Source organism: Capra hircus, chromosome 6, assembly GCF_001704415.2.
Source record: "Capra hircus breed San Clemente chromosome 6, ASM170441v1, whole genome shotgun sequence".
Taxonomy (NCBI): domain Eukaryota; kingdom Metazoa; phylum Chordata; class Mammalia; order Artiodactyla; family Bovidae; genus Capra; species Capra hircus.
The window spans coordinates 102829560-102855626 of NC_030813.1; the positions used below are offsets into that span (position 1 = coordinate 102829560).

The window sequence follows — 26067 nt, forward strand, 5'->3', positions numbered from 1 at the left end:
TCATTGCTGCATCTGGGCTTCCTCTAGCTGCAGCCAGCGGAGGCTACTCTCTGGCTGCAGTGCAAGGTGGCTCATCACGGTGGCTTCTCTTGTTGATGAGTTTAGTTGCTCTGTGGCATGGGCTTGAGGGACAGTCCCAGTTCAGGGATTAAACCTGTGTTCCCTGCATTGACAGGTGAATTTTTAACCACTGGACTACCAGGGAAGTCCCTACATTTTTTTTTTTGAAACAAAAATTATAATTGCAAATTACTTTCATTCAAATCACCCAACTGTTTGATGTCCCTTAAAGATCATTTTGTAAAATACTTACTTGGTCAAGGAGTTTTGTAGGAGGACAAGATGCTGGATCTTGGCAGACACAGTGGGGTTTTCCATGTTGATCAGCCTTGCAGATGTGTCCTCTTTTGCACTGGAAGCTCATGCAAGAATCTAACAGAAAAATTTGGACAGGAAACACGGACAAAGCTAAATTGAGTACATAAACTCAGATTCACCCAGATAGTTCCATTTTCATGAATAAGAGAAAATGTGGGGAAACATTAGAAATTAAAAAAAAATTTTTTTATTAGGGGAGTATAATGATTTTACAATGTTGTGTTTCTGCCGTACAACAAAGTGAATCAGCTGTTTGCTACTTACATCCCCTCCCTTGGAATGAATGTATTGGTTTTCAAGTGGGACTCTCTGGTATGAGGCTATTTTACACAATAGGCTAGATTTCTGTACAGTTTGGATTGGGGATTTAAAAAGAAAAAACAGTTCTTCTTGGCTAGCCTGTAATGGTCATAGTCTGACATCTATAGTGCCAGGCTGTGCAAGTTGGTCAAAAGGTAAATAAGCCATGAGAATTTTATTGGTTGAAATTTAAAATTTTGTGATTGGGGTGTGAGACTGAGATTGAAAGTATTAGTCACTCAGTTGTGTCCGACTCTTTGAGACCCTGTGAACTGTACTCCACTGGACTCGTCTATGGAATTCTCCAGCAGGAATACTGGAGTGGGTAGCTATTCCCCTCTCCAGGGGATCTTCCTGACCCAGAGATCAAACCCAGGTCTTCTACATTGCAGGCTGATTCTTTACCATCTGAGCCACCAGGGAAACTCAAAGATTGAGATTAGGTCTTAATTAAATATTGAATCTCCATTCTTAAGTTATGAGTTTGAGTGTAAATAAGGCAGAATTAATGCTTCTTCAAAGCAAAATTATTTCGAGAAAAATAATTCTATCAGTAATATTGCAACTGGACTTCCAGTTTGTAAACACAGTTAACCGTAGTTGTCTATCAAATATGCACAGGAGAATGTGAGCAATTTATGGGAGTCTTTCCTAGGGGAGGAGCTGGGAGAGAAAAAATTCGGATGAAGAGTTGGGGATAGCCCAGCGTGGCCCATTCCATCTCTCCTCAGACACGGTCACAGACAGCCCGTTCTCACCGACACTGTGCACCCTCCTGTTGCCTTCAGCTGAACTCTCATCTTTCGGTGAGCTCTCTGCTTTCTTGGCCTGTATAATAACAGAAAAGCAGAAGTGGAATTATGTTTAGAGGAAAGCTGTGCCATTATTTATATTTTCACTCTGCTTTCCTTCACAGATCTTTTCATACCTTAATCATTTTATTTTACTTCAATTATTATTAAAAAAACTTTTTTCTTGGCCACACTGCATGGCATCTGAGATCTTACTTCCCTGACCAGGAACTGAACCCACGCCCCTTGCATTGGCAGCACAGAGTGTTAACCACTGGACACCAGGGAAGTCCCTACCCCAATCATTTTAGATCTCAGAGGGAGACACGAGCCACAGTGGTGGAAAGAGACAGTAGCCCTTTGAAAACAGGATTTGTTTCTGTCTTTATTAACTGGATTTAGGTGTATGTCTGGGTTTACCCAGTAAAAGTTGGAACCAACACTAGAAGCAAAGCTGGAACCTCCCCCTTTGGTTTGGGAAGAGAGTAGAAATGTGGTATTACCATGCGATCCTCTTAAGACACGATTACGTCAGTAATCTCTATGAAGCTGTTGGGAAAATTTTCTTACCAGGTTCCTCAAATGTAAGAAAACTCCTACCTTAGAATGGCAGCAGAGTTCTCAGGAATCAAAATTCCTGTCCACCTTGCCTACCAAAAAGCTGTATCAGGTGCTTCTGGTGGGTGCCCGCCAGGGTTTTGCATGAAAGCTCCAAATGATTAAACTACCAAATAACAATGTGTTTCTTCCTTTCCCCCACCCTGTTGCTGTTCCCTGATTATCCTTTTGGTGCATGTCTGCTGAATAAAGTTGTGGCTCAAGTCTTTGTTCATTGCCTATAAGCTAAGTCAACAAACATTGCTGGATCTATTATGTTAGAGGCATTTTGCAAGGTATTGGTGATTCAGCCTGACTGACCTGGTGTCTGCTCTCAAGGCATCAGAGCAGCTGTTGTCACATCTCCCATCCTCATATCTGTCAGAATTTACCTTTCTAGTTAGCACCAGGAACTTTCTGCTGCCAGTATCTGCATCTCGGTGCCTGGAAAACCATGATACTCTAGAAGGCCTTCTCAAGGATAGATTGGAAATACTTGGAAATTGACACCTCTCCTAGTAGTTATCAGCTTATGTAAAAGCCATAGCTCCTTCACTCTCCAAATTTGATAATTCAGAAAAACATGCTTTACATGGTTTAACTGATATACCACTGATTACCTACCTTCCTTTTCTTCCCTGAATCCCTTCTCCACTCCTCTTTGTCCTGTACCTCTCAAACAAACTGCACTAAAATCCAGGGTCTACTTCTAGGGGAACCCAAATAAAACAGGTATTTTCAGGCTAACGATGGAGATGCAGAGAAAAATACATAATTATAAAATATTTCACTAAGGTACTGAGAGATAAGCACAGAGATTGCAAGAACACAGAGAAAGGTCATGGCTATTTTTCTTTTTTAATAAAGCTAACTGCTTTATCAGACAAGCATCATTGAAAATAATCTCACCCATTGGTTTTCTACAGGTTCACTGGTATCTGCGTTCTCATTCTCCTGTGCTTTTCCTCTTTGCTCTTCATGTTCGGTGTGATAGTAAATGGACTGAGCTCTTTCATTCTCCAGGAACTCCTCGCTTGGGATGAAGTAGTCCTCACTTGCATTGTGTCTGGGGCCATTATCACTGTTATCCTTGGCCCCATGATTTCTGGCCATGGCATTAACACCATCAGTAGGCTCCACCAATAGAGGCTCAGAAAGGGTCTTTTTATCCATCTCCTCGTGGTTGCTGATAACTTCAGGGCCAGGCTTTCCTTCTTGGCTCTGCCATTCTGTATCTTGACTGGGCTTATCGATTTTTGATGCAGTTTCTTCTTCCATTTCTTCCTTGCTGTTTTCCTCTTCTCGTTCTCGGCTACCCTGTTCAAGTTCCTCTTTCTGCATCTTGCTTTCTTGAGTTGGTTGATAAGACTCTTCCAAAACAGTATCTGATTGGGTACTGTCTTCTTCCTGCTCATTGTTAGAAGGCTCCTTGGGAAGCTCTGTCTCCCGTTCTTCTTCATCACTGTGGGTACCCACTTCACCTGGCTCTCTCCCTCCTTCCTCTTCTCCATTTGTGTCCTGATCTTGGTTTCCTTGATCACTTGGGTCTTGACTGTTCAACTGAGGATGAGAGGCATGTACAGGTTGTTCTTGGTTTTCCTCTGTTTTTGTGATGCTTTCTTGTTGGTTAGAATCTACAATGGAACTAACATCACGAGCAAGGAAGCTCTCTGGGAGTTCCTCCTTTTGAGGTTCACTCATGTCTTCTTTTAGGTCCAATGTGCCTTCAGTTGGTGAATACTCCAAATTCTCAGTTAAGTCACTTTCAGTTTTCTCTTGGTCCTGCAATCCCAGATTTTGGTTGTAACTCTCTTCCTGATCCGCTGACTGATCATGGTTTTCCTCCTCTGACTTTAGCACTGAAGATTTTTCAGGCTGAAAAAAAAAGTTTATTCTTGAAACAAATGATAATATTAATCTATGTCATATTTGCAATTCATAAGCAAGATTGAATAGTTATTATTCTTTTTCTTCACACAATGTCTTATAAACTTATTTATGATGTTTTTCACATTCAACAACTATGAGTTTAACCTGAATTTGACTTTTGTGAAATATAAGAATTATGTACCACTTCAGCCCAAGAAGTAAAACTCATTAATCCTCACAATTCTTTTAGAGATTGGAGGCAGTTGATATGATCATTATCTTTTTTAAAAAAAAACTTTTCATTTTATATTGGAGTACAGCCAATTAACAATGTTGGGATAGTTTCAGGTGGACAGCAAAGGCACTCAGTCTTACATATACATGTATTTCTATGATCATCATCTTAAAAAAATTAAACTTAGAGTGAATAAGGTAGTCTGTTTAACCATGCTTTAAAATTGAGGCCTTTGGAGACTTAAAAAATTGTACTAGTACACCTGTATTCCTTTTACCTTATGATGGGAATGGTCTTCTATGGATGTTGCAGTTTCTTTTTCATTTTCTGCATCTTCAGCCTCTACAAGTGGTATTGCAGTGTGCTCAGATGTTTCAGCCTCTTGGAAGGAACTCAAGGAGTCAGCAGTTGGGTTGGAATGATCAGATAGGAACCTTGCTTGTGTCTGAAAAAAAAAAAAATTAAAAACTGATTTGTGTTATTCATGCCTAGATGTTAATGCTTACAATTTCTAGTTATTTTTTCTTGTCATCATTGTTAGTAGTAATATATTTCATTTGTAACATCAGCAAAAAGATACTCTCTAGAATTTTTAAAGATATAAGCAAATAGTCAGAATATAATCTTAAGTGATAAAAAAATCCCAGTCATGATTAAGAAAAAGTTATAATGCAGAGACTAGGGGAAAATAGGGCAAAATAATCTCAAGAATAGCAACTTTTTACTTTTGGAATTATTTTCAAATTATTTCCAAAATAATTTTGGCATTATTTCAAACTTTTACAAAGCATTTAAACTTCATGATTTTGAAAACTCTTTAGCATAAAGTCAGATTGAAGTCAGATTAATCATAGGTTATCATTGCATTGAATATTTTCTTAAGTTAATTTATAAGTGCTCACTGATAATTAGCAGAAAAAGTTATAAATACTTTATTCTGTATTTATATATTTTCCTAACACTATCAGTCTTATATCCATTGAGAAATCATGTATAATAGTAAAAAATAATTTAATCTTGAACTAATTAATGAACTATATGAAACAGGACACCAGGTCTACTAGGGTTGAATAGCTATTGAATATTGTTTCCTCTAGAGGAATGGTTCTATTTCTAGCAAGATTGGAGGCACAGATGAAGAGTTGGGCAGTGAGGCTTGATGGAAAAGTCAAACAATTGAACATAGAGCCAAGAGACCTTCAAGTTTTGACTGTGCTATTTACTATCTGTTGGTGGTCTGACAAATTGTTTATCTCTAATTTCTCATCTCTAAAGGTGCAATGAGAAGAAATATCGAGATAAGGCTAAGTATATAACACATTTCTGAATTTTAAAGGGATAATCCAAGTGAAAAATTACTATAGCCAGTAGTAATATCCTACAGTGGTAATAATATGAACTGTCTGGTATCTTAGGCAGGTATTTATCACAGATCTTTGTTAGAGAGATATTGTGGACACTCAGATGTCAGGGAGGTCCAAAACTCAGATTTTATTTGGTTTGACTGGTCTACTCCATTAGCAAGTCCTATATTGTTGATTGTATAATATAAAGAAATATATAGTGTATGAGGTTTTTTAAGATGTGGCTTCCTCTCTTGCTTATTATCTTTTCAACTAAAAGGAATGATCATATTTGAATAAAGTATCCAGAGAAACCGTTTTTAAAAAAGATCTTTTATGTGGACCATTTTTAAAAGTCTCTATTAAATTTCTGTTTTGTGTTTTGGTTTTTTGGCCGCAAGTCATGTGAGTTCTTAGCTCCCTGACCAGGAATTGAGCCTGTACCCTCTGCACTGGAAGGCAAAGTCTTAAACGCGTGGTGCTGGTGATTTCGTTGCAAAGTTGTGACCAACTCTTGCAACCCCATGGACTGTAGCCCACCAGGCCCCTCTGTCCATGGGATTTTCTCAGGCAAGAATACTGGAGGGAGTTGCCATTCCCTTTCCCAGGGGATCTTCCAGACCATGGGATCAAACCCAGGTCTCCTACATTGCAGGTGGATTCTTTATTGTTGAGCCACCAGGGAAGAGCCCTCCAGAAAAGCCCTCAGAGGAATGTGGAGAGAGAGCGGTGGCCGGTTTGGCCTGATGGATGACAGTAGTGGCTGGGATCTTGGCTTTGTGGACAGTTGCTCCCCTGGTCTGCATCCTGCCTCCCCCCATGCCCCCTCAGCAAGCTGGAAGAAATGCAAGAAAAACATGACAGCTTATCTTTCAGGAATTTTCAAAGGCAAAATTCTGTTTCATCATTCTGTCCACGTGTACATTTGAAACAACATACCCTCTGGAAATCTGTGTGGAATCTCCTAACCATACAGAACCCACTGATTTCTGGAGAATTCAGGCAGGTGGGAAAAATGATACAATATTTTTAATAGGTACATCATTTGAAAAGATACTTAGCTTTTTGCCAATGGACTGAATCTGTATTAAAACACGTTTTCCTAATAGGGAAACATCTGGAATATGTCTGTAGACAGGCGTGCCATTCAAACATTTGGTTCAAAGACACTTTTGATGCCTGTTTACATTTGTGACAACAGCTGCAAGGGCAAGAAAACAATGGTTCTGTGGGAACTTCCCTCTATGCTGAAAATAGTGATTCCACTTCTGTAATTTCAGAGGACAATGTAGAATTCCAGCTGGAGTAGCTCCTTGCTACTTAAGCAAGATTCTCAGGGTGGCAAGGCACAGATGGCAACCAGAAGCTATCCAAAAAGCAAGGACAGAATCTTGGATGCAATAGAGAGGGAGGGAAGGGACAAGAGATAAAGTGCTTTGTCTGTTTTAAGGTTGATCCCTTCATTTGGTGAAAAGGGAAAAAAGGCACAAATCCCTTAGTTTGATTAAGGATGATATAGATCTCTTGGGAGACAGCCAAATGATCATCCAAGCTATAATCAAACAAAGAAACAAAGACAGCTTTCAGGTATTTTGAGGCTGCTGACACAGTCTCAAATGATCTGATTTCTATGAGGCTGATTTATTACAGGGTGAATGCTGGGGCCAGTATATCTGGGTGTGAAGAAAAGAATGTTTTAGTCCTGTCTGCTTTCAGCATGCTTGCTTGGATGTACCTCCAAGGATAAGTTAGGATCTGATTAATTTATATCATTTTCCTGTGCCTAACCTCTTGGTTCCTGTTTCTATTATAGACTCAGAATTTCTCAGTCAGGATGTATTGATCTTGCAGAAAATACTGCTGGAGAGGGTGGGTATTTGCTCCAAGATTTCTCAAACTGATTTCTTAGATTTCTCATATTAGTATGGTGAACTTCCATAGGAGAATTTATTTCTTCCTTTTCTCTTTGGTATTTGGCTAATAGACTGTTAGCAAACAGTTTCACTTATATTTATATTTGTAGAGCCTGATAGTTCTTGAAGAAATTTATTTTTAAAAAGTGCCTTATTTCATTTTTACTAGTCATTCATTCCCTGCATGGGAAAAATAATATGATTAAAATAAAAAAAGAATTTTAAACTATTATATAAGAACACTTTTATTTACTTATTTATTTTTTGGTTGGGGCTATCCCTGACCTGTTTATTTCTAAACAGTTTAGGGCTTTATAAAATCAAGTGATATGATTAACACATTACTAAGTAAATAGCACAAGCTCAAGAACATTTTTTTTTTTTTTCAAATGGAGGATTCCTAAACTGAATGTCAGGAGGGAGAGATTTAACTAACAACAGAGAAAAGGACAGTTACCGGAATAGCACCTGCAGTTCCCAAAATGCATAGGAAAAAAATCACAGTCTTCATTGTTCTAGACCTGTAAATCAAGAAGATAATTAACAGTCATGGGTAAAAGCTTCTTTGTAAGAAGTTAAAAGATACTCTTCTTAGCAAATACTGAGCTTGATACTGTCCTTTGTATTTAAAGGCACTTGTCTGTAGATTAACGTGTCTGAAAAGACAGATTCATGACAGTTTTTACCCAATTGTGTCCCAGTGAGAATGCTCCTGGATTTTCTGGCCTGGCTGTGTTTGGCAGAACTTGTCTCTGTTGATGACTGTGCTTCCTTAATTGGAGGCGTATGCAGATCTTAGGTCTGAAGGTTTGTAAGTGTTCACAGTGAACGTAAAAGTCACAAAGTGAAGTAATACAGTGTGTTAGGTTTGGATTCAACAAACTGCTTCTTGGTTTTGGAGAAACTCACACATTCAGTGCAGAGTTTTACAAATGGGAGATGACTGTTTTAGATGATTTTTCTTACAATCATAGTTTTATATACAAATGCATCCCTAGAGCTTAAAAAATACTTTGATGTTTTAAGGAAAGGAAGAAGTTTCTTCTGTTAGTTACTCATATTTTAAAAAAAATGCTTAAGTGGGTATTTAAAAATGTATTAATATTAAACATTATCCAACTGATTTAATACTATATCAGCTATCACTTCACAAACACACACACACACACAACATACGTGCACACATATACACAATACTCATCTCCTTTTTCCCCCTTTTCCTAAAGTAGTTGTATCACAATTCCTGTTTAAAACATTATTTAACATATGACAATGTAAATATTCTTCACAACTGAGCAAAACAGTAATTTCCTGTGTTGAATCATTTTTAAATTTCTTTTCTTGAACAATATTTTGCTTTTGTCTGGATCTAGAAACTGACTCCCTTTTAAAAATAATTTCTCATGAACCCATCACCTACTCTTCCTAAATTTTCAAAGGCAGGTGAAGCTATTAAAATCTTAGTCTAGAATTTAATATTCACTCACTCATTCCATCAATATTTATTAAATTTATGGAACTTTAGTCATCTCACATGCTAGTAAAGTAATGCTCAAAATTCTGCAAGCCCGGCTTCAGCAGTACGTGAACCGTGAACTTCCAGATATTCAAGCTGGTTTTAGAAAAGGCAGAGGAACCAGAGATCAAATTGCCAACATCTGCTGGATCATGGAAAAAGCAAGAGAGTTCCAGAAAAACATCTATTTCTCCTTTATTGACTATGCCAAAGCCTTTGACTGTGTGGACCACAATAAACTGTGGAAAATTCTGAAAGAGAGGGGAATATCAGACCACCCGACCTGCCTTTTGAGAAACCTATATGCAGGTAAGGAAGCAACAGTTAGAACTGGACATGGAACAACAGACTGGTTCCAAATAGGAAAAGGAGTATGTCAAGGCTGTATATTGTCACCCTGCTTATTTAACTTCTATGCAGAGTACATCATGAGAAACGCTGGGCTGGAAGAAGCACAAGCTGGAATCAAGATTGCCGGGAGAAATATCAATAACCTCAGATATGCAGATGACACCACCCTTATGGCAGAAAGTGAAGAAGAACTAAAGAGCCTCTTGATGAAAGTGAAAGTGGAGAGTGAAAAAGTTGGCTTAAAGCTCAACATTCAGAAAACGAAGATCATGGCATCTGGTCCCATCACTTCATGGGAAATAGATGGGGAAACAGTGACAGACTTTACTTTTGGGGGCTCCAAAATCACTGCGGATGGTGACTGCAGCCATGAAATTAAAAGAGACTTACTCCTTGGAAGGAAAGTTATGACCAACCTAGATAGCATATTGAAAAGCAGAGATATTACTTTGCCAACAAAGGTCCATCTAGTCAAGGCTATGGTTTTTCCAGTGGTCATGTATGGATGTGAGAGTTGGACTGTGAAGAAAGCTGAGTGCTGAAGAATTGATGCTTTTGAAGTGTGGTGTTGGAGAAGACTCTTGAGAGTCCCTTGAACTGTAAGGAGATCCAACCAGTCCAACCTAAAGGAGATTAGCCCTGGGTGTTCATTGCAAGGACTGATGCTGAGGCTGAAACTCCAATACTTTGGCCACCTCATGTGAAGAGTTGACTCATTGGAAAAGACTCTGATGCTGGGAGGGATTGGGGGCGGAGGAGAAGGGGATGACAGAGGATGAGATGGCTGGATGGCATCACCGACTCTGTGGACATGAGTTTGAGTGAACTCCGGGAGTTTGTGATGAACAGGGAGGCCTGGAGTGCTGCGATTCATGGGGCCACAAAGAGTCGGACATGACTGAGCAACAGAACTGAACTGAACTGAATCATTTATGTTTTAGATCAGCCTATTATTTTTCTACTGTTTTAGAAAACTGTTTAAATATAAAATAGTATAGTTTAGCACAGGGTCTCTTTATCTTGGCACCATTAACATTTGGGGTGGGATAATTCTTAGTGGTGGAGGCTGTCCTGTGTGTCATAGGATGTTTGTAGCATCACTGACTTCTACCCACTACATGTCAGTAGCAAGTCCCCTAATCCCCACCAGTTACGACAACCAACAATGTTTCTAGACATTGCCAAGTCACCCTGGAGGGCAAACTCACCTGATTTGGAACTACTGGCTTAGTAGAAGGAACATGGTACTTTGGGATTAGAAACACAGATGGTGTTGAACATGAACCCACATTTGCCATCCGTGGAATCTTTGGCAAGTTACTTAACCCTCTGAGCCTCAGATTCCCCATCTGAAAATGGGGATAACACCTGTGATAGTTAATTTTATTTTTATTTTTTAATTTTTAAATTTTGTATTGTTATATATCCAATTAACAATTTTGTGACAATTTCAGGTGGACAGTAAAGGGACTCAGCCATATACATACATGTACCCATTCTTCCCCAAACTCTCTTCCATCCACACTGCCACATAACACTGAGCAGAGTTCCCGGTAGGTCTTTGTTGGCTATGTGATAGTTAATTTTACGTGACAACTTGACTGGCCTGTGGGATGCCCAGGTGTCTGGTTAAACATTTTTTCTAGGTGCATTTGTGAGCGTGTTTCTGAAGAGATTAGCATTTGAATCAGTCAACTGCATAAAGCTGATTTCCTTTTAGTGTGGGTGTATTTCATCCAATCTGGTGAGGACCTGCATAGAACAAAATGTTGGAATAAGTGAGAATTTGCTTCCTCAGCCTCACCGTTTGAGTGGGAACACTGGTCTGGATGGATGCTCTCTGGATGTAACATACACTCATCAGGGCCCCTGGTGCTCAGGCCTTCAGACTAGAGCTGCAGAGTTAACTGGGATCACCATGCTTACTGGGTCTCTAACTTGTAAAGGCAAATCACAGAACTTTACCAGTATCTATAATTGAATGAGCCAATTTCTTACACGCAATCATTCTCTCTTGTCTGTACACATAAACATATATATCCCCCCCACCTCCACCACCACCCTGGAGAACCCTAGTACAACATCTAATTCAGTTCTGTGAAGATTAGAAGAAATAGTATTGGTGGGAGGTGGGAGGGAGGCTCAATGGGGAGGCTCAAAGTATACCTATGGCTGATTCATGTTGATGTATGGCAGAAACCAACACAGTATTGTGATTCCTTCAATTAAAAAGAAAGAAAAAGAAGAAGAAGAAATAGTATTTGTATAAATGCCTGATGCCTAAGAAGTGCTTGATTCATCTTTTTGCGTTTTTCATTTTCCGTAAAAGTCAAATAGCAATTCTTGGACAACAGTGTAGAACCTCAGAAAATAATATAATCTAAGTTTTGCCGTGAGGTCAGAAGAATTTTTCAGTGGAACATATAAAGTCCTTTTGCCCACACGTTGACCAAAGCTCCCTTTAACTCCAGGAGTCTTTCCTACGTTCATCACAAGTAATGACGGAATTAGGCTGAGACTGTTAACCACTCTTCTTTAAAATGGTAGCAACAAAAAGCAGAATGAATCAGCAAAAATATTGTGGGTTTTAAGGCTAATTTCCTTCTGATTTTAGTTTTAATAGCAGTATATATAGGTAATTACATTTGAGAACATATTTCCCTTTGATTTGATCACAGGATCTCACAAATTCCCTTCACTTTCTCAAATCTAATGAAACCAAATGAATAAAAAAGAAATATGTGTCCAGTTGGCCAGAGCCAACTCAATCACTCTTTCACTATTACTCAATCACTCTTTTACTCATTTATTGAGCTCTTACTAGACTCTGCCTAAGCACAGGGCCACCTGGTTCCTGCCTGAAGAGTTACAAAGGAGGGTATCAAGTAAATCGATGATTTAGTATAATGTGATGAGTGTGTGCATGATGCAGTGGAAACACAGATAAGAAGCATTTACAATTAGGTAGTTTTAACGCTAACATTGTTTTCCCAGGTGTTGCTAAGTGGTAAAGACCCCACCTGCCAATGCAAGAGATATAAGAGACATAGGTTTGATCCCTGGGTCGGGAAGATCCCCTGGAGAAGGAAATGGCGCCCACTCCAGGATTCTTGCCTGGAGAACCCCATGGTCAGAGGAGTCTGGCAGGCTACACAGAGTCAGACAAGACTGAAGCGACTTAGCACACACACACACTGCTAACATTTACTGAGTCTTAAGGGCTTAAATTTTAGGTACCATTCTAAGGCTTTTGCACATACTAGCTCTTTGAATCTTTTAAATAATTCTACTACCTAACACTTGATTTTCATCATTTTATTAGTAAGGAAATTAAGGTTAAGTAATGCGTTCAAGGTTACTCAGCTAAGTGGCAGAACCAGTGTTTGAGACCTAGGAATTTGCTTTTATGTCTGTGTTCTTAACCATTACAGTCTACTGCTCCTGTATAGAAAAGGCTTTCGGAAGAGGAAGTTTTTGACCTGAGATTTGAAAAACCAGTCAGTACTAGTTAGCTGTATGAAAGACAGAAGGGCAGTCTGAGGATGCAAACAGCATGGGTGACGGTCCAGAGTCATAAGACAGTGTATGTTTGTGTTCCTAGGGTGTTAGTGGGTGAAGCGGAGGGAGATAAGGCTCAAAACAAGGCAAGTCTTTGTGTGTTAAACTAGGAATTTTAAATTCCAGCTGAAAAACTATGGGGCCTCAATGACTGATTGTAAGTGGGGGAGTGATATAATCACATCTGAATGTTAGAAAGGATCCTTGGTACAATCATGTGTGGGACAGATGAGTAGAAAGACTTACAGGAGGAAATTGCAATATCAAGATGAGAGATGGTCAGAGCCTTAAATTTTGCCTCTGGTCTTGAGAATGGAAAACAAAGAGACAGATCCAGCTTGTCCTGGTTCATGGGAGCCAGTTGCTAACTTTCCAGGAATTTTGTGAGCTGGCTATTAAACAAAGCCATCATTGAAAATTAAATTATATACACTTACAATTTAATTATGTTAAAAACAAAAGAAATACTCAAAAGTCACCCCTTTATACTTATTTTTACTACTTTACCACTTATTTTCTTAAGGTTATTTATGCCTGTTGTATCTGTAGGTGGAAATACTATATAATGTGTGGTAATGCACTTCTCTTCCCAAGTCTGTTCAGTGATGTCACACTAGTAGCTTGAAATCAACCATGGCGGGAGGATTACACCATGGAAATCTTCAAATGCTACCTAATTCCACCATCTCCCTGCAAAAAATGGTTGTTGAACATTTGCTGGTATACTGGTGGATAGTTTTGAGAAATAGTTAAAGGCAGAACAGGTAGGACTTAATGACAAATTGTATACTGTGGAAAGAAGAGAAGGAAGAGGGTTGGGCTATTATATTTCTAATTTGAGCCACTGGGTACACAGTAGTGTTAATACTAAGACAAGGGATTATAAGAGTTTTAGAAGAAAGATGATGAATTAGTTTTGAACTTGTTGAATTTGAGTAGAGATATATGGCAGAAAGTGAAGAGGAACTAAAAAGCCTCTTGATGAAAGTGAAAGTGGAGAGTGAAAAAGTTGGCTTAAAGCTCAACATTCAGAAAACGAAGATCATGGCATCTGGTCCCATCACTTCATGGGAAATAGATGAGGAAACAGTGGAAACAGTGTCAGACTTTATTTTGGGGGGCTCCAAAATCACTGCAGATGGTGATTGCAGCCATGAAATTAAAAGACGCTTACTCCTTGGAAGAAAAGTTATGACCAACCTAGATTGCATATTCAAAAGCAGAGACATTACTTTGCCGACTAAGGTCTGTCTAGTCAAGGCTATGGTTTTTCCTGTGGTCACATATAGATGTGAGAGTTGGACTGTGAAGAAAGCTGAGCGCTGAAGAATTGATGCTTTTGAAGTGTGGTGTTGGAGAAGACTCTTGCGAGTCCCTTGGACTGCAAGGAGATCCAACCAGTCCATTCTGAAGGAGATCAACCCTGGGATTTCCTTGGAAGGAATGATGCTAAAGCTGAAACTCTAGTACTTTGGCCACCTCATGCGAAGAGGTGACTCATTGGAAAAGACTCTAATGCTGGGAGGGATTGGGGGCAGGAGGAGAAGAGGACGACAGAGGATGAGATGGCTGGATGGCATCATTGACTCGATGGACGTGAGTCTGAGTGAACTCCAGGAGTTGGTGACGGACAGGGAGGCCTGGTGTGCTGCGATTCATGGGGTCGCAAAGAGTCAGACACAACTGAGCGACTGAACTAAACTGAACTGATACTTAGATAAGCAGCTTCCCTGGGGGCTCAGATGGTAAACAGATTGCCTGCCACAATGTGGGAGACCTGGGTTCCAGGCCCTGGAGAAGGGAATGGTTACCCACTCCAGTATTCTTGCCTGGAGAATTCCATGCACAGAGGAGCCTGGTGGGCTACAGTCCATGGGGTTGCAAAGAGTCAGACATGACTGAGCAACTGAGACTTCCACATACTTAGATAAACGGGTCTGGAAGTAAGCATGAAAAGCTTACTTTTCATACAGTGAATAGAACAGAGGGCAGGAGCCAGCACACTGGTTAGTGTAGATCATTAGGTGCTGTTGGGGGATGGGAAGATGAAAGATACAAATGATGAGACAGGAGCGTCACGTAAGAAAAAGAAAGTGTTGAATGTTACTGAGAGGTCAGAGTAAACACGGCTAAGGATTATCCTTCCCTTTGGAAATGCAGAGGTTAGTGGAGAGTTGAAGAAAACGAAGTGGTTTTGGTGTGATAGTGTCAGTGGAGGCGTCTTCAGTAACTGGGGAGTAAATAGACAGCAATGGAGTGAAGACAGTGAGTGTAGACCACTCTTTAGACAGTTGGTGGGGAGGGACTTTCCTGGTGGTCTAGTGGCTAAGATTCTGCTCCCAATGCAGGGGGCCGGGGTTTGATCTCTGGTCAGGTAACTAGATCCCACATGCCTCACCTAAGAGTTCACATCCCACAACTAAAGATCCTGTGTGCCTCAAAAAAGACTGAAGATCCCACATATTACAACTAAGACTCAGCACAGCCAAATCAATCAATCAATCAATAATAATAATAAAAAAAGATAGCTGGCTATGAAAGGAAGGAGAGTAAGATGTTAGCTAGAGGGGAAAGTGCAGGCACAGGAAATGTTCATTTGTATTCTAATATGCTGACCCATATCTCAGGTGGTACTAGTGGTGAAGAACCCACCTGCCAATGCAGGAGACTAAAAGATGCAGGTTCGATCCCTGGATCTTCCTGACCCAGGAGGAGGGCACGGCAACCCACTCCAGTGTTCTTGCCTGGAGAATCCCAAGGAAAGAGGAGCCTGGCAGGCTACAGTCCATAGGGTCACAAAGGGTCGGACGCCTACGTGGTCATCCAAGCATTTTCTCTGCAGAGGGGAAGGCATAAGTAATGAATGAGAAGGTAGATGGGAAGACAGGAGCTGTGGTAAACACGATGACCTCCAGTGAACCGTGCCTCCTGGGTTTCATACACTGTGATTTTGCTCCCGGCCTTGTGACTACCTTGGTCAATGTGACATCAGCCAGGATGATGACCGCAGAGGCCTGGGCAGCACTTACACAGTGGGATTTGTCGTCCTGTGGAAGCCATCTGCCATGATGTAAAAAGGCCTGGACTGGAGGCCAGTCCAGACTGCTGACCAGTAAGTGGCTGCACGAAAAAGAGTCTGGAGGATGAGAGCCTGTGGGAGGTTCAGCCCCAGCAGAGCTCCCAGCTGGCTGAAGCCTCCAGAGTGGCTCTAGACAAAGTCAACAGAGGAACGACCCAGGTGAGCTCAGGATGGATTGTGGAATCATGTGCAAATAAGGGGATCGGGTTGAAGCCATTTGATTTTGGGGTGGATTGTTATGCAGTAATAGATAATGAAAATGGGGGAAAAACAGAGAAGCTGCCTCAGTCATTGGGAAGGCAGTATTGCTCAGTGATTAAAAGCATAGGCTCTGAAAGGGGACCTTCTGGGCTTTGTTTAATCTTACGTAAATTATTCAGCTTTTTTGAAACCTCAGTTCTTCATTTGTAAAGTGATGATGGAGATTAAGTAAGATGATAAAATGTCAGTAAGCCCTTGATAAATATTTGCTCAGTAATGACAGAGGATGAGATGGTTGGATGGCATCACCGACTTAATGGACATGAGTTTGGGTGAACTCCAGGAGTTGGTGATAGACAGGGAGGCCTGGGGTGCTGCAGTCCATGGGGTCACAAAGAGTCGGACATGACTGAGCGACTGAACTGAATTGAAGCCTTTGATACTACTTAGAAGAGGAGAGATTCTTTGTTCTTCCAGACAAAAGGGAGGAAAACTTAATTGTAGGGATCTGTTGAGGTAAGGCCCCTAGAAATATCAGTTCATTAAGTTGGATGTATTTATACCTTCCTCACATTCATATAGCATTTCATAGCATGTAAAATATTTTCTTGCATACTGTCTCATTTTATCCAATAAGGAAAGGAGGAGAGATAACATTTAACTCCAAAGAAACAGGAGCTTGGGAATTCCCTGGCGGTCCAATGGTTAGGACTCTGCCCTTCCACTGCAGGGGGCATGGTTTCTGTCATTGGTTGGGAAGCTAACATCCCACATGCAGCATGGTGTGACTAAAAAAAAAAAAGAGAAAGAAAGAAACAGAAGCTTGAAATATCTAACTTATTTGGCTATATATATCCCGGGTGTCTCAAATGGTAAGGAATCTGCCTGCAATTCTGGAGACGCGGGTTCAATCCCTGGGTCAGCAAGATTCCCTGGGGAAGGGAATGGCAACCTACTCCAGTATTCTTGTCTGGAGAATCCCAAGGACAGAGGAACCTGGTGGGCTGCAGTCCGTGGGGTCACAAAGAGTCAGACACGACTGTGTGACTCAGCACACATGTAAAGGCTTAAGAGGTGAGTAAGGACTAGTGTTCTTGCCTGGAGAATCCCAGGGACGGGGGAGCCTGGTGGGCTGCCGTCTATGGGGTCGCACAGAGTCGGACACGACTAAAGCGACTTAGCAGCAGCAGCAGCAGCAGCAGCAAGGACTAGAACATGGCACTCTGGACTCCAAGTCCAGGGTTCTCACACGGTTTCACAGAACAGGCTGCAGAATAGAAATCCAAAGTCTGGCTTTGGGCCTTGGCTCTGCCAAGTACTAAATACTACTTTGAGCAAATTATTGAATCTTGCCAAACTTCATCTACAGAATGGGAATAACAAATCCAGTGTCAAAGGGCACCATGGAGGCGGGGAAGCTCTTTGTAAACTTGAAACATACATGTGTAAATGAGTATTATTTCTATTGCTCTGTCTGGTGCTTGTCATCAAGATTATCATTATAGGGACCACTTCCTTGTTGTCCGCGGGCTGAGTCCATGCTCCCAATACAAAGGGCCTGGTTTAATCCATGGTCGGGGAACTAAGAGCTCTTCTGTCTCATCTAAGTCCCGGTGCCATAGCTACGGAGCTCATGCACTGCAACAAAGTTCCAGAAAGCAAAAAAAAAAAAAAAAAAAAAATCCCATAATAATAGTACCATTATAGCCATTATGTCTCATATTTAGTGTGAAAGTGAAAGTCGCTCACATAGTATCTGACTCTTTGAGACCCCATGGACTATACAGTCCATGGAATTCTCCAGGCCGGAATACTGGAATGGGTAGCTATTCCCTTCTCCAGGGGATCTTCCCAATCCAGGGATCAAACCCAGGTCTCCCACCTTGTGGGTGGATTCTTTACCAGTTGAGCCACAAGGGAAGCCCAAGAATGCTGGAGTAGGTAGCCTATCCCTTCTCCAGGGAATTTTTCCCACCCAGGAATAAAACCGAGGTCTCCAGCATTGCAGGTGGATTCCTTACTGACTGAGCTATCGGGGAAGCCCTATATTTCGTGTGGTATAAGAGAAATCAGCCTTCAGTGTTCCTTACTTTTTCTCTTCCCTCTTTTCAAGTCTTCTTCCCCTTGTGGATTTCAAGCTGCCCAGGAGTCCTAATTCCAGAATATGTTCACATTTGGTTCTCTCAGTAAAACCAACTCACTTGCTCTATATTCCACACATTTAAATTCTAGTTTTGCACATACAGCTAATCCATCAGTAGGAGATAAAATTTGCAAGTTAGTGTCTTTCTAGTCTTAGTTAAGAGACATTTTCACATTCGCCTTATCTCAAATGAACTATAGAATGCTGAGAATCTTGGCACAGCTGTGGAGAAGACATATGAAGGCAGGATGAGCTTGTTGTATGAGCTTCAGTGGTCAGCTGTGCAGGCTTTTGGGGAGTCCACCCCAACCTTTCTTGCATGGTCCCTGATTCTTTACTGTGTCCCAGGATGGAACTATTTTTTAGGGGTCTCATGTTTATTTCCACCTGAAATTAAAAACAAAATTTAAAGGAAGACTATGGTTATGTCATTTAGAATGACCCAAGCAGGAAAGCACCTTAAATTTTAATTGTAAAGCAGATGCCTGTGTTGTATTTTTAAAGACAGAGCTTTGTGGAATAGTCCAGTATCTAGAAAGCAAAAGGCCTCAAGTTCCCTTGCTGTGTTCAACTTTGACCTTCAGATTAGTCACTGGGCATTTTTGTCTCACGAAGCTAATTGTATTTGCGACATACTGATCAAAAATAATTTCACAGCCTTTTGCTTCTTATTTTAAGAACTGAACAAATGTACTGATTTGTGTAAATAAGACAGAGTGGAGAACTTTTCTGGGAAATGAGAGGTTTTTTAAAACATCTGTCAGACTGGAGACTACAGAAGGTTTAATCAGCTGATGCTTGCAACATACTTTGAAAATGAAACCCATGATGTTCTTGCTAAGTATGATGAATACCATTTATTCTTGGGTAAGTAAAAAGTCATATATTTTGAGACATTCAAATTTGGTGTGCACTCTACAGAATACAAATTGTTATTTTTGCAGAAAGCGCAAATAAAACTGTATAAAAATGCAGGAGTGAGAAAAAATTTTGAATATAGAGTTATTATTCTTGCAGACTTAAATATTCAGTGTTTACATGAAATTAGATAAATGTTATTTTGCCCAAATGTGTGAATTTATTCAAAGGCAGCAGCATAGCTGAAAGTAACAAGCCCTGGAATTTAAGTATAGTATGGAATTGGAAGATCTAAGTCTAGACCTGAACTATATAAATTTTAAAAAACATTTATTTATGTTTTTGGCTCTGTGCTGGGTCTTAGTTGAGACATGTGGGATCTAGTTCCCTGACCAGGGATTGAACCTGGGACTCCAGCACTGGAAGAGCAGTGTCTTAGCCACTGGACCACTAGGAAAGTCCCCTGACCTGAACTATATATTTTTTACTAGGCCAGAGACTTTGGTCAAGTCACTGTCTTCTTCATCTACAAACCAGGAAAAACGATAGTAGTTTTCCTTTTTATCTCTTAGGGTTGTTTTGAGATTCAAATGTGATCAACTAGTCATTTGATAATTTTACTAACTATAAAAATGAAAAAAGATATCATTTCATTGAAATATTCATAAGGCTAAAGATGGCTTAATAACTGTAATAAGTAATAATGCACAGAAACTTTGATTCATCCTTTTACTTGGAGTTCTTAAATTATTATCATTATTTTTTCTTGGCTGTGCCCCCTGACTTGCAGGACCTTAGCTTTCCAACCAAGGATTGAACTTAGGCTCTTAGCAGTGAAAGCACGGAGTCCTAATCATTGCACCACCAGGGAATTCCCTTAAGTTATTATTTCCTTCCCTTTGTCCCATTCCCCCACCACCCCCCGTGGGAATATAGAGGTTAAAGATGAAAGATGGTAGGGAAATTCAAGGAGAGCCTTTTCCGTCTCTTAGAAACAAAGTGTCTTATTACCAAATTTGTAGGAAAACTCATCTGGGGTTTTACAAGATGACTGCTAGACTCTGTTTTATAGGTATAGCCTTTCTGGGGAAGCCCAGGATTTGAAATTTCAAATGCCTGGAGGTCTTCTGGCTGGCCCATAGACCACCAAAACAAATATACATATGAAACATTGATATGGCAGAAACAGGTCTTCCATTAAGAACTAAATACCCACCAATGTCAACTCTATTCTAATTCATGTGAGTAGTTGTCTTGAGACAATTTCTAACGTTTTTCATTTAATATGTATCAACATATGGTATAATAATGATGACTGTAAATTTTTTGCTGCATCTTCCATTGAGAAGTGAAGTCAAATTCTCCTCTTGAATCTGGACTGCCTTTAGTGGCTTACTTGACCAAATGATTGAAGTGGAAGTGATGTCCTGGGACTTTGGAGGTTAGCTCATAAGAAGCCTTGGAATTTTGACCCGAATCTCTCAGAACATTTTGCTTTGGGAGTTCCAAGCCATTTTGTAAGAGACTGTCACCCTACTGTACACACTGTTCAATGATCCCTGCTGACCCCAGCTTTCAAAGCTTGCAAAGGCACAGTGTGTCTGAGTGCAGCCACTGTGGGCCCTGCAGAGTGGCTCACCTGCCAACTCAGTACCCCTGAGTGACCTGCCCAGACTCCTAATCCACAAAATCTTGAGAAATTGTGCAATAAGTATTATTTGAAAGTCACAGTTTGTAAGCAGCAATGAAGAATTGGCATGGGTATTAAATATCTTGAGTGAAATATTCTTTAGAAGTAGAATCACTTATATTCAAGAATGTATTATTTATTGAAAAAATAGGTTCTCATTCTTGGCTGGTTAATAAAGTAACTGATGTGATGGCTTATCTTTTTTGAGATTTTACTATGTGCCAGGTACTATCGTAAATATTTCACCCATGCATCATACATGTATTGTCACCTCACTTCTGCTTCATAGAGTATCCATCCATCCATCCATCCATTCCATGAGAGCTTCCTGCACATCCTTCTGACCACTGTGTCCAGTTGTGAATGAGGAGCATGCCAGCCAAAAGATGCAAGAATTTCCAAAGGGGTGGCTTTGACCTTCTCAAGGATCTCTCTCTTTCTAGCTCAGGAGAAATTAGTACATTCTTTCCATCCTGTAATGTGTAATTGAGGGATTACTTTAACTATATTTAGAGGATCCCCACAGACTTATTTTAGGCAAGACTGTGCGATAACCCTGTTTTGACATCTCTTCATCATTCCTTTCAGAGTTCCTTATCTTACTTTGCTACCCACTAATCCCATGTGTGCATGCTCAGCTGCTAAATTATGCCTGACTCTGCGACCCCATGGACTGTAGTCTGCCAGGCTCATCTCTCCATGGGATTTTCCAGGCAAGAATACTGGAGTGGGTTGTCACTTCCTCCTCCAGGGGATGTCCCGACCCAAGGATTGAACCAGCATCTCCTGCATTGGGAGGTGGATTCTTTAAACATGGAGCAACCTTGGTCTCATTTCACAGCTTTGTATGGGATGGACTCCTGGAGGCAGTGCTCTGCTCTCCTGAGGCATTTGACAGTTCTCTGGAAAATCACCACCCCTCCCTGCCCTGGGGTGTAGGGAAGAAATGACTTGGGCTGTATTTATTTTTCTTTCCTCAAATCATATTGTTATTTGTCAATTTCCTCTTTCTCTGTGAATGCAGGGGTTTCTCATACTTATATTTATTCATTCCTTTCCCTTTTCTTGCATATCATTTGAGGCACAGACTTCTGAGTATGGTCAGAGGTGGATGTGCCACAAAGCCAAGAAGCTCAAATTCCAGGGCTTCCTACTTGTACAGGCTTCTTACAAAAGCCTATGCCGCTTTTGATTTTTCTATTTTTAAAAAAGAAGTTCCCACACGTTATGTCAACTTCTGGTTTGCAAGTTCTGAATCTACTCCTGAGTATGGCTCACCTAAAGGCCTGTGGCACTTGTCAATTACAGGATTAATATCTAAGTGATTTGCTGGTACCATGAAGCGTCACCTTTCAAAGCCGACCTAGCCCCTGAAGTGATCAGTTACATTAGTCCTATTCTTTGCCTGTGTTTAGTTCCTCTCTCAACCCCATAATTTATTTTGTTCTCAACCTCCTTGGAATGTCTTTTTTCTCAATGCCAGGTTCTTAGCTTTCTCCTTTGACTGCTCTTATTTGAATTTTCCTTATTAGTTAAACTCTACCGGCACACAATACCTCTTTGGATTCAATGGAAATTGTCTCTGCTCTTTTGTTAACAGAGTAAGTCGGTTGTTGAGTTCAGCTAGTTGGGAAAAGAATTTTAAGTGCTTTTGGCTCTGTGAATGTACCAAGAATCATTCACTGGGGTTGTTCTTTTCCAGGATCAAGAAAAACAGCAAGTCATACCTAAGAACAGTTCCAAGTAACCTCATTCTCATGGTGTTGGGGAACAATGATGGGCTTTGAGGAGCAGTTTTGAGAACTGCTAATGAAAGCACTCACTCCAAGCAGAAGTCCCTTCAGAATTCAGTTCATGCTCACAGTGGCTTCTCAGGCGGCCAACATGCTGAATCAGAGAACTGCCCACCCCAGTGGTGAAATGTTACTCCTTATCTGCCTTCTGTGAAAGCCGCAGATACAGTAAACCCTAATGGATTTCGTGGCTGGGGTTTGGGGAGTTCTTTGAAAATAGGGTGAAAACCCTAGGCTTATTTATGCTGTCAGAGGGGACGTTCTAGAAAATTCTTTCAAGCAAGGAGAAGACACAGCTGGTCTACAGAGCTGTGCATTCTGCCTTTCCCACGTTGGGAAGAGATTTTGTTCCTCTGAACATCCCACATCTTAGAATCATTCCACACCCACTCTCCAGCGTTCTCCATCCTGAGCTGCCCCAGGGCCTGTGTGGACTGCATCAGCAGGTTTTCTTGCATGATGGATGGTTTCTGTTGGGTTCAGCCAATGGGGTGCATTGTCAGGAGAGATTGGAGGGAAGGAGGAGAGTAAAATCAGGGAACATATATTCTCAGCACCCTCTTGGTGACTATGTCCCTCACCTGAAGATCAGTGTCCTTCTCCACACAGCATTTTCTGAGTTCAAAAAGTCTTCCTCTCCCTGCTTCATACAAGTTTAGGTCTTCCTAGTCTATTCCTGCAACCCCTTGTGACTTCACTATGCCCTGCTCACTCCTTAGTAAATCACCCCTTAATTTCACTCTTCTCAAATTCCCTGGAGAAGGGAATGGCAACCCATTCCACTATTCCTGCTGAAAAATCTCATGGGCAGAGAGGCTACAGTCCACGGGGTCACAGAGAGTCAGACACTGAAACACACTCAAGTCCACAAATTCAGTTTTCCTTCCTGGATCCATCATTTCCTTGCTGGGACTTTAAACCACACAGTCTTTGATTCAAATTTAGGATTCATGGGTTTAAATATAATTCAGATCCACTGCCAACAAAGCTTCCTCCTGCTCCCCTGTCCTGCCCTGTTTCAAGTCTTTCTGTAGTAGCTATAGGGACACACTTAGAATCCTAGAGTTGATATATAGATTATTAGGATGAAGACATTGGAATTCAATAGAGGCAAAAAGAAACCTTCTCAGAGCTTCCCTAGTCTAACTACAAACAGAAAATTTGAGAAGTGAGAACGGTCATATAAATTCCCTCTTCAGTGTGGCTTCTACTCCCAGAAGAGAGACCAAGACCTACTCCTCTTCAGGGGAGTTCTATGACTTTGAAGGAGACCAAAAAACCACTTGTATCTTTATAGACAAGTATCACAAACTCTTATCTCATTTGTTCTAAAAACTATTTGTCTTTCCTAAAGAAACCTTTTTGCTTTTCCAATGGAAGCTGTTTCTCTCCCTTTTCTTTCTCCCACTGTGTTAGGTAGGTAAGACTTTAACAGCTTAAGGAAAAAGCAGAGACATTATTTTACCAACAAAGATCCATCAAAGCTATGGTTTTTCCAGTAGTCATGTATGGATGTGAGAGTTGGACTATAAAGAAGGCTGAGTGCCCAAGAATTGATGCTTTTGAACTGTGGGGTTGGAGAAGACTCTTGAGAGTCCCTTGGACTGCAAAGAGATCCAACCAGTCCGTCCTAAAGGAAATCAATCCTGAATATTCATTGGAAAAACCGATGCTGAAGCTGAAACTCCAATACTTTGGCCACCTGATGCAAAGAACTGACTCATTGGAAAAGACCCTGATGCTGGGAAAGATTGAAGGCAAGAGGAGAAGGGGACGACAGAGGATTTGATAGTTGGATGGCATCACAGCCTCAATGGACATAAGTCTGAGTAAACTCTGGGAGCTGGTGATGGACAGGGAAGGCTGGTGTGCTGCAGTCCATGGGGTTGCAAAGAGTTGGACTCGACTGAGTGACTGAACTGAACTGAACCTTTGTTGGCTTCTCTATATGTGGGAATAAACTTTTTCTCCTATTAATCTGTACTTGGTCAATTTAATTTGCAGACCCCAATTACTTAACATAAGAGGGTAGAGGAAAAAGTTTTTCCTCCCTTACATATCTTAGCAAGTGCACATATTTCTTTTTAAATGGAACATATCAGTCTTTATCTTTGGAGACAATAAAAAATTACAAGATGTTACGTGTGATTGGTACTCAACTAAGATGATTTCACACATGATTTGAAGGTGGTATAGAATAGAAGACTTTTAGAAAGAAATATGGGCAACTAGCTCTGGGAGTGTTTTGAGTTGGAACTTGGCATTTTTCTCTTTACTCTTCCATTTCCCTTTTCATGAAGTCTCTAGAATGTCCTGACACCAGGATTAATCTGGAGACTTGGGAAGCAAATGAGTCTCTCTGTTCTTTTCCTTTCCCACACCAAAGGAAACACAACTCATTAGCTTAGGCTGACTGAACACTTCTAAAAATACTGGTTTTAGACGATTAGTCCCAGAATGGGTAGAAATTTGCCCAATCAAGAGTAATCTACTTAGCCAAATTAAAACAAAATTGTATTTTGGATGAAAAATACTGCGCAAGGGAATCTGTTGTTAATTGTTTTTGGACAATGGCTATTTTGGGTTTCCTGGCACTGATAAGTACACACCGCATTCAATAACTGGCTATGGATCTCTAGAGATATTAACCCCTCTAACAAGATGCTGGGAAGTGTGAGGTGAGCTGGCCACCTCCAGCCATGACCACGAAGTCAGACCTTACTGTGGCCACCATCTAAACACAGGATTTGGGAAAGAGAAAGCAATAAAGAATCAAATTTAGAAGAAGCATGGGCTGGAATTTTGTGTGTCACTTTTGAGAAAGAAAAGAAGTTAGTCATATCCAGATCTCAGACCATGGTGATCTCCAACTTTCTACTCAGGTTATTTTTCAAATTATAAGAAAACATTTATTTTTGAAATCAATCGCTTTGCATTGTTTTCCTATCACAGGAAGACATCAATCATCTGTTTTTATAGGTGAGCTGATGCTGGTACTTTCCACTTCTCTGTCCCCCTAAAAAGATACTGATGCAAGACCACTGGGCATGCCAAGGTCTATGCCAAAAGCTCTAAGCTCCTGGTTTAAAACAAAAGCTTCCCGTAGTTTTATCTGCCTGTATTTTAGAAATCATTGAAATGTTGTCCTAGAAAGAGCTTAATCTCTATCCCCTTAAAAGCCTGCTGTTATGTGTGCTGGAACCGGGAAGCAAGGAAGGAAAAGAGAAGGAAAGAAGACACCTGGGGTTCAGCACCTGCGTTTTGCTCCTTGTGAATTCCAACAGAATGGTTTGCCGATTTAGATTTAGCTCAAAGTTGTTTGGTCCCCAATAAAAGGCTGCGAAATCTACTGAACAAATGGTTTGAGAGTTAAAAATGATTCCACTGTGCTAAGGCAGCATGAGGGACTTTCCTGGTCAAGTATCCACCTGCCAGTGCAAGAAACATAAGTT

The 26067-nt window shown here is 40.7% G+C and overlaps 1 protein-coding gene across 2 annotated transcripts in view; it reads right to left on the minus strand.

The window, feature by feature from the left end:
- Nucleotides 1-26067, minus strand: part of SPARCL1 (SPARC like 1) — a 51325-nt gene that overhangs the window by 13901 nt on the left and 11357 nt on the right. Inside the window, exons 1-6 of one of the 2 annotated variants that reach the window (XM_013964780.2) lie at nt 15504-15525; nt 7884-7947; nt 4448-4615; nt 2976-3941; nt 1437-1506; nt 314-432 (exon numbers count right to left, since the gene is read on the minus strand). In XM_013964780.2, the coding sequence (XP_013820234.2) occupies nt 314-432; nt 1437-1506; nt 2976-3941; nt 4448-4615; nt 7884-7937 (1377 nt within the window). In that variant the 5' untranslated portion in view covers nt 7938-7947; nt 15504-15525. Of the gene's footprint in view, nt 1-313; nt 433-1436; nt 1507-2975; nt 3942-4447; nt 4616-7883; nt 7948-15503; nt 15526-26067 lie in introns of those variants that run through there. The other variant, XM_005681882.3, reaches the window with a different exon arrangement.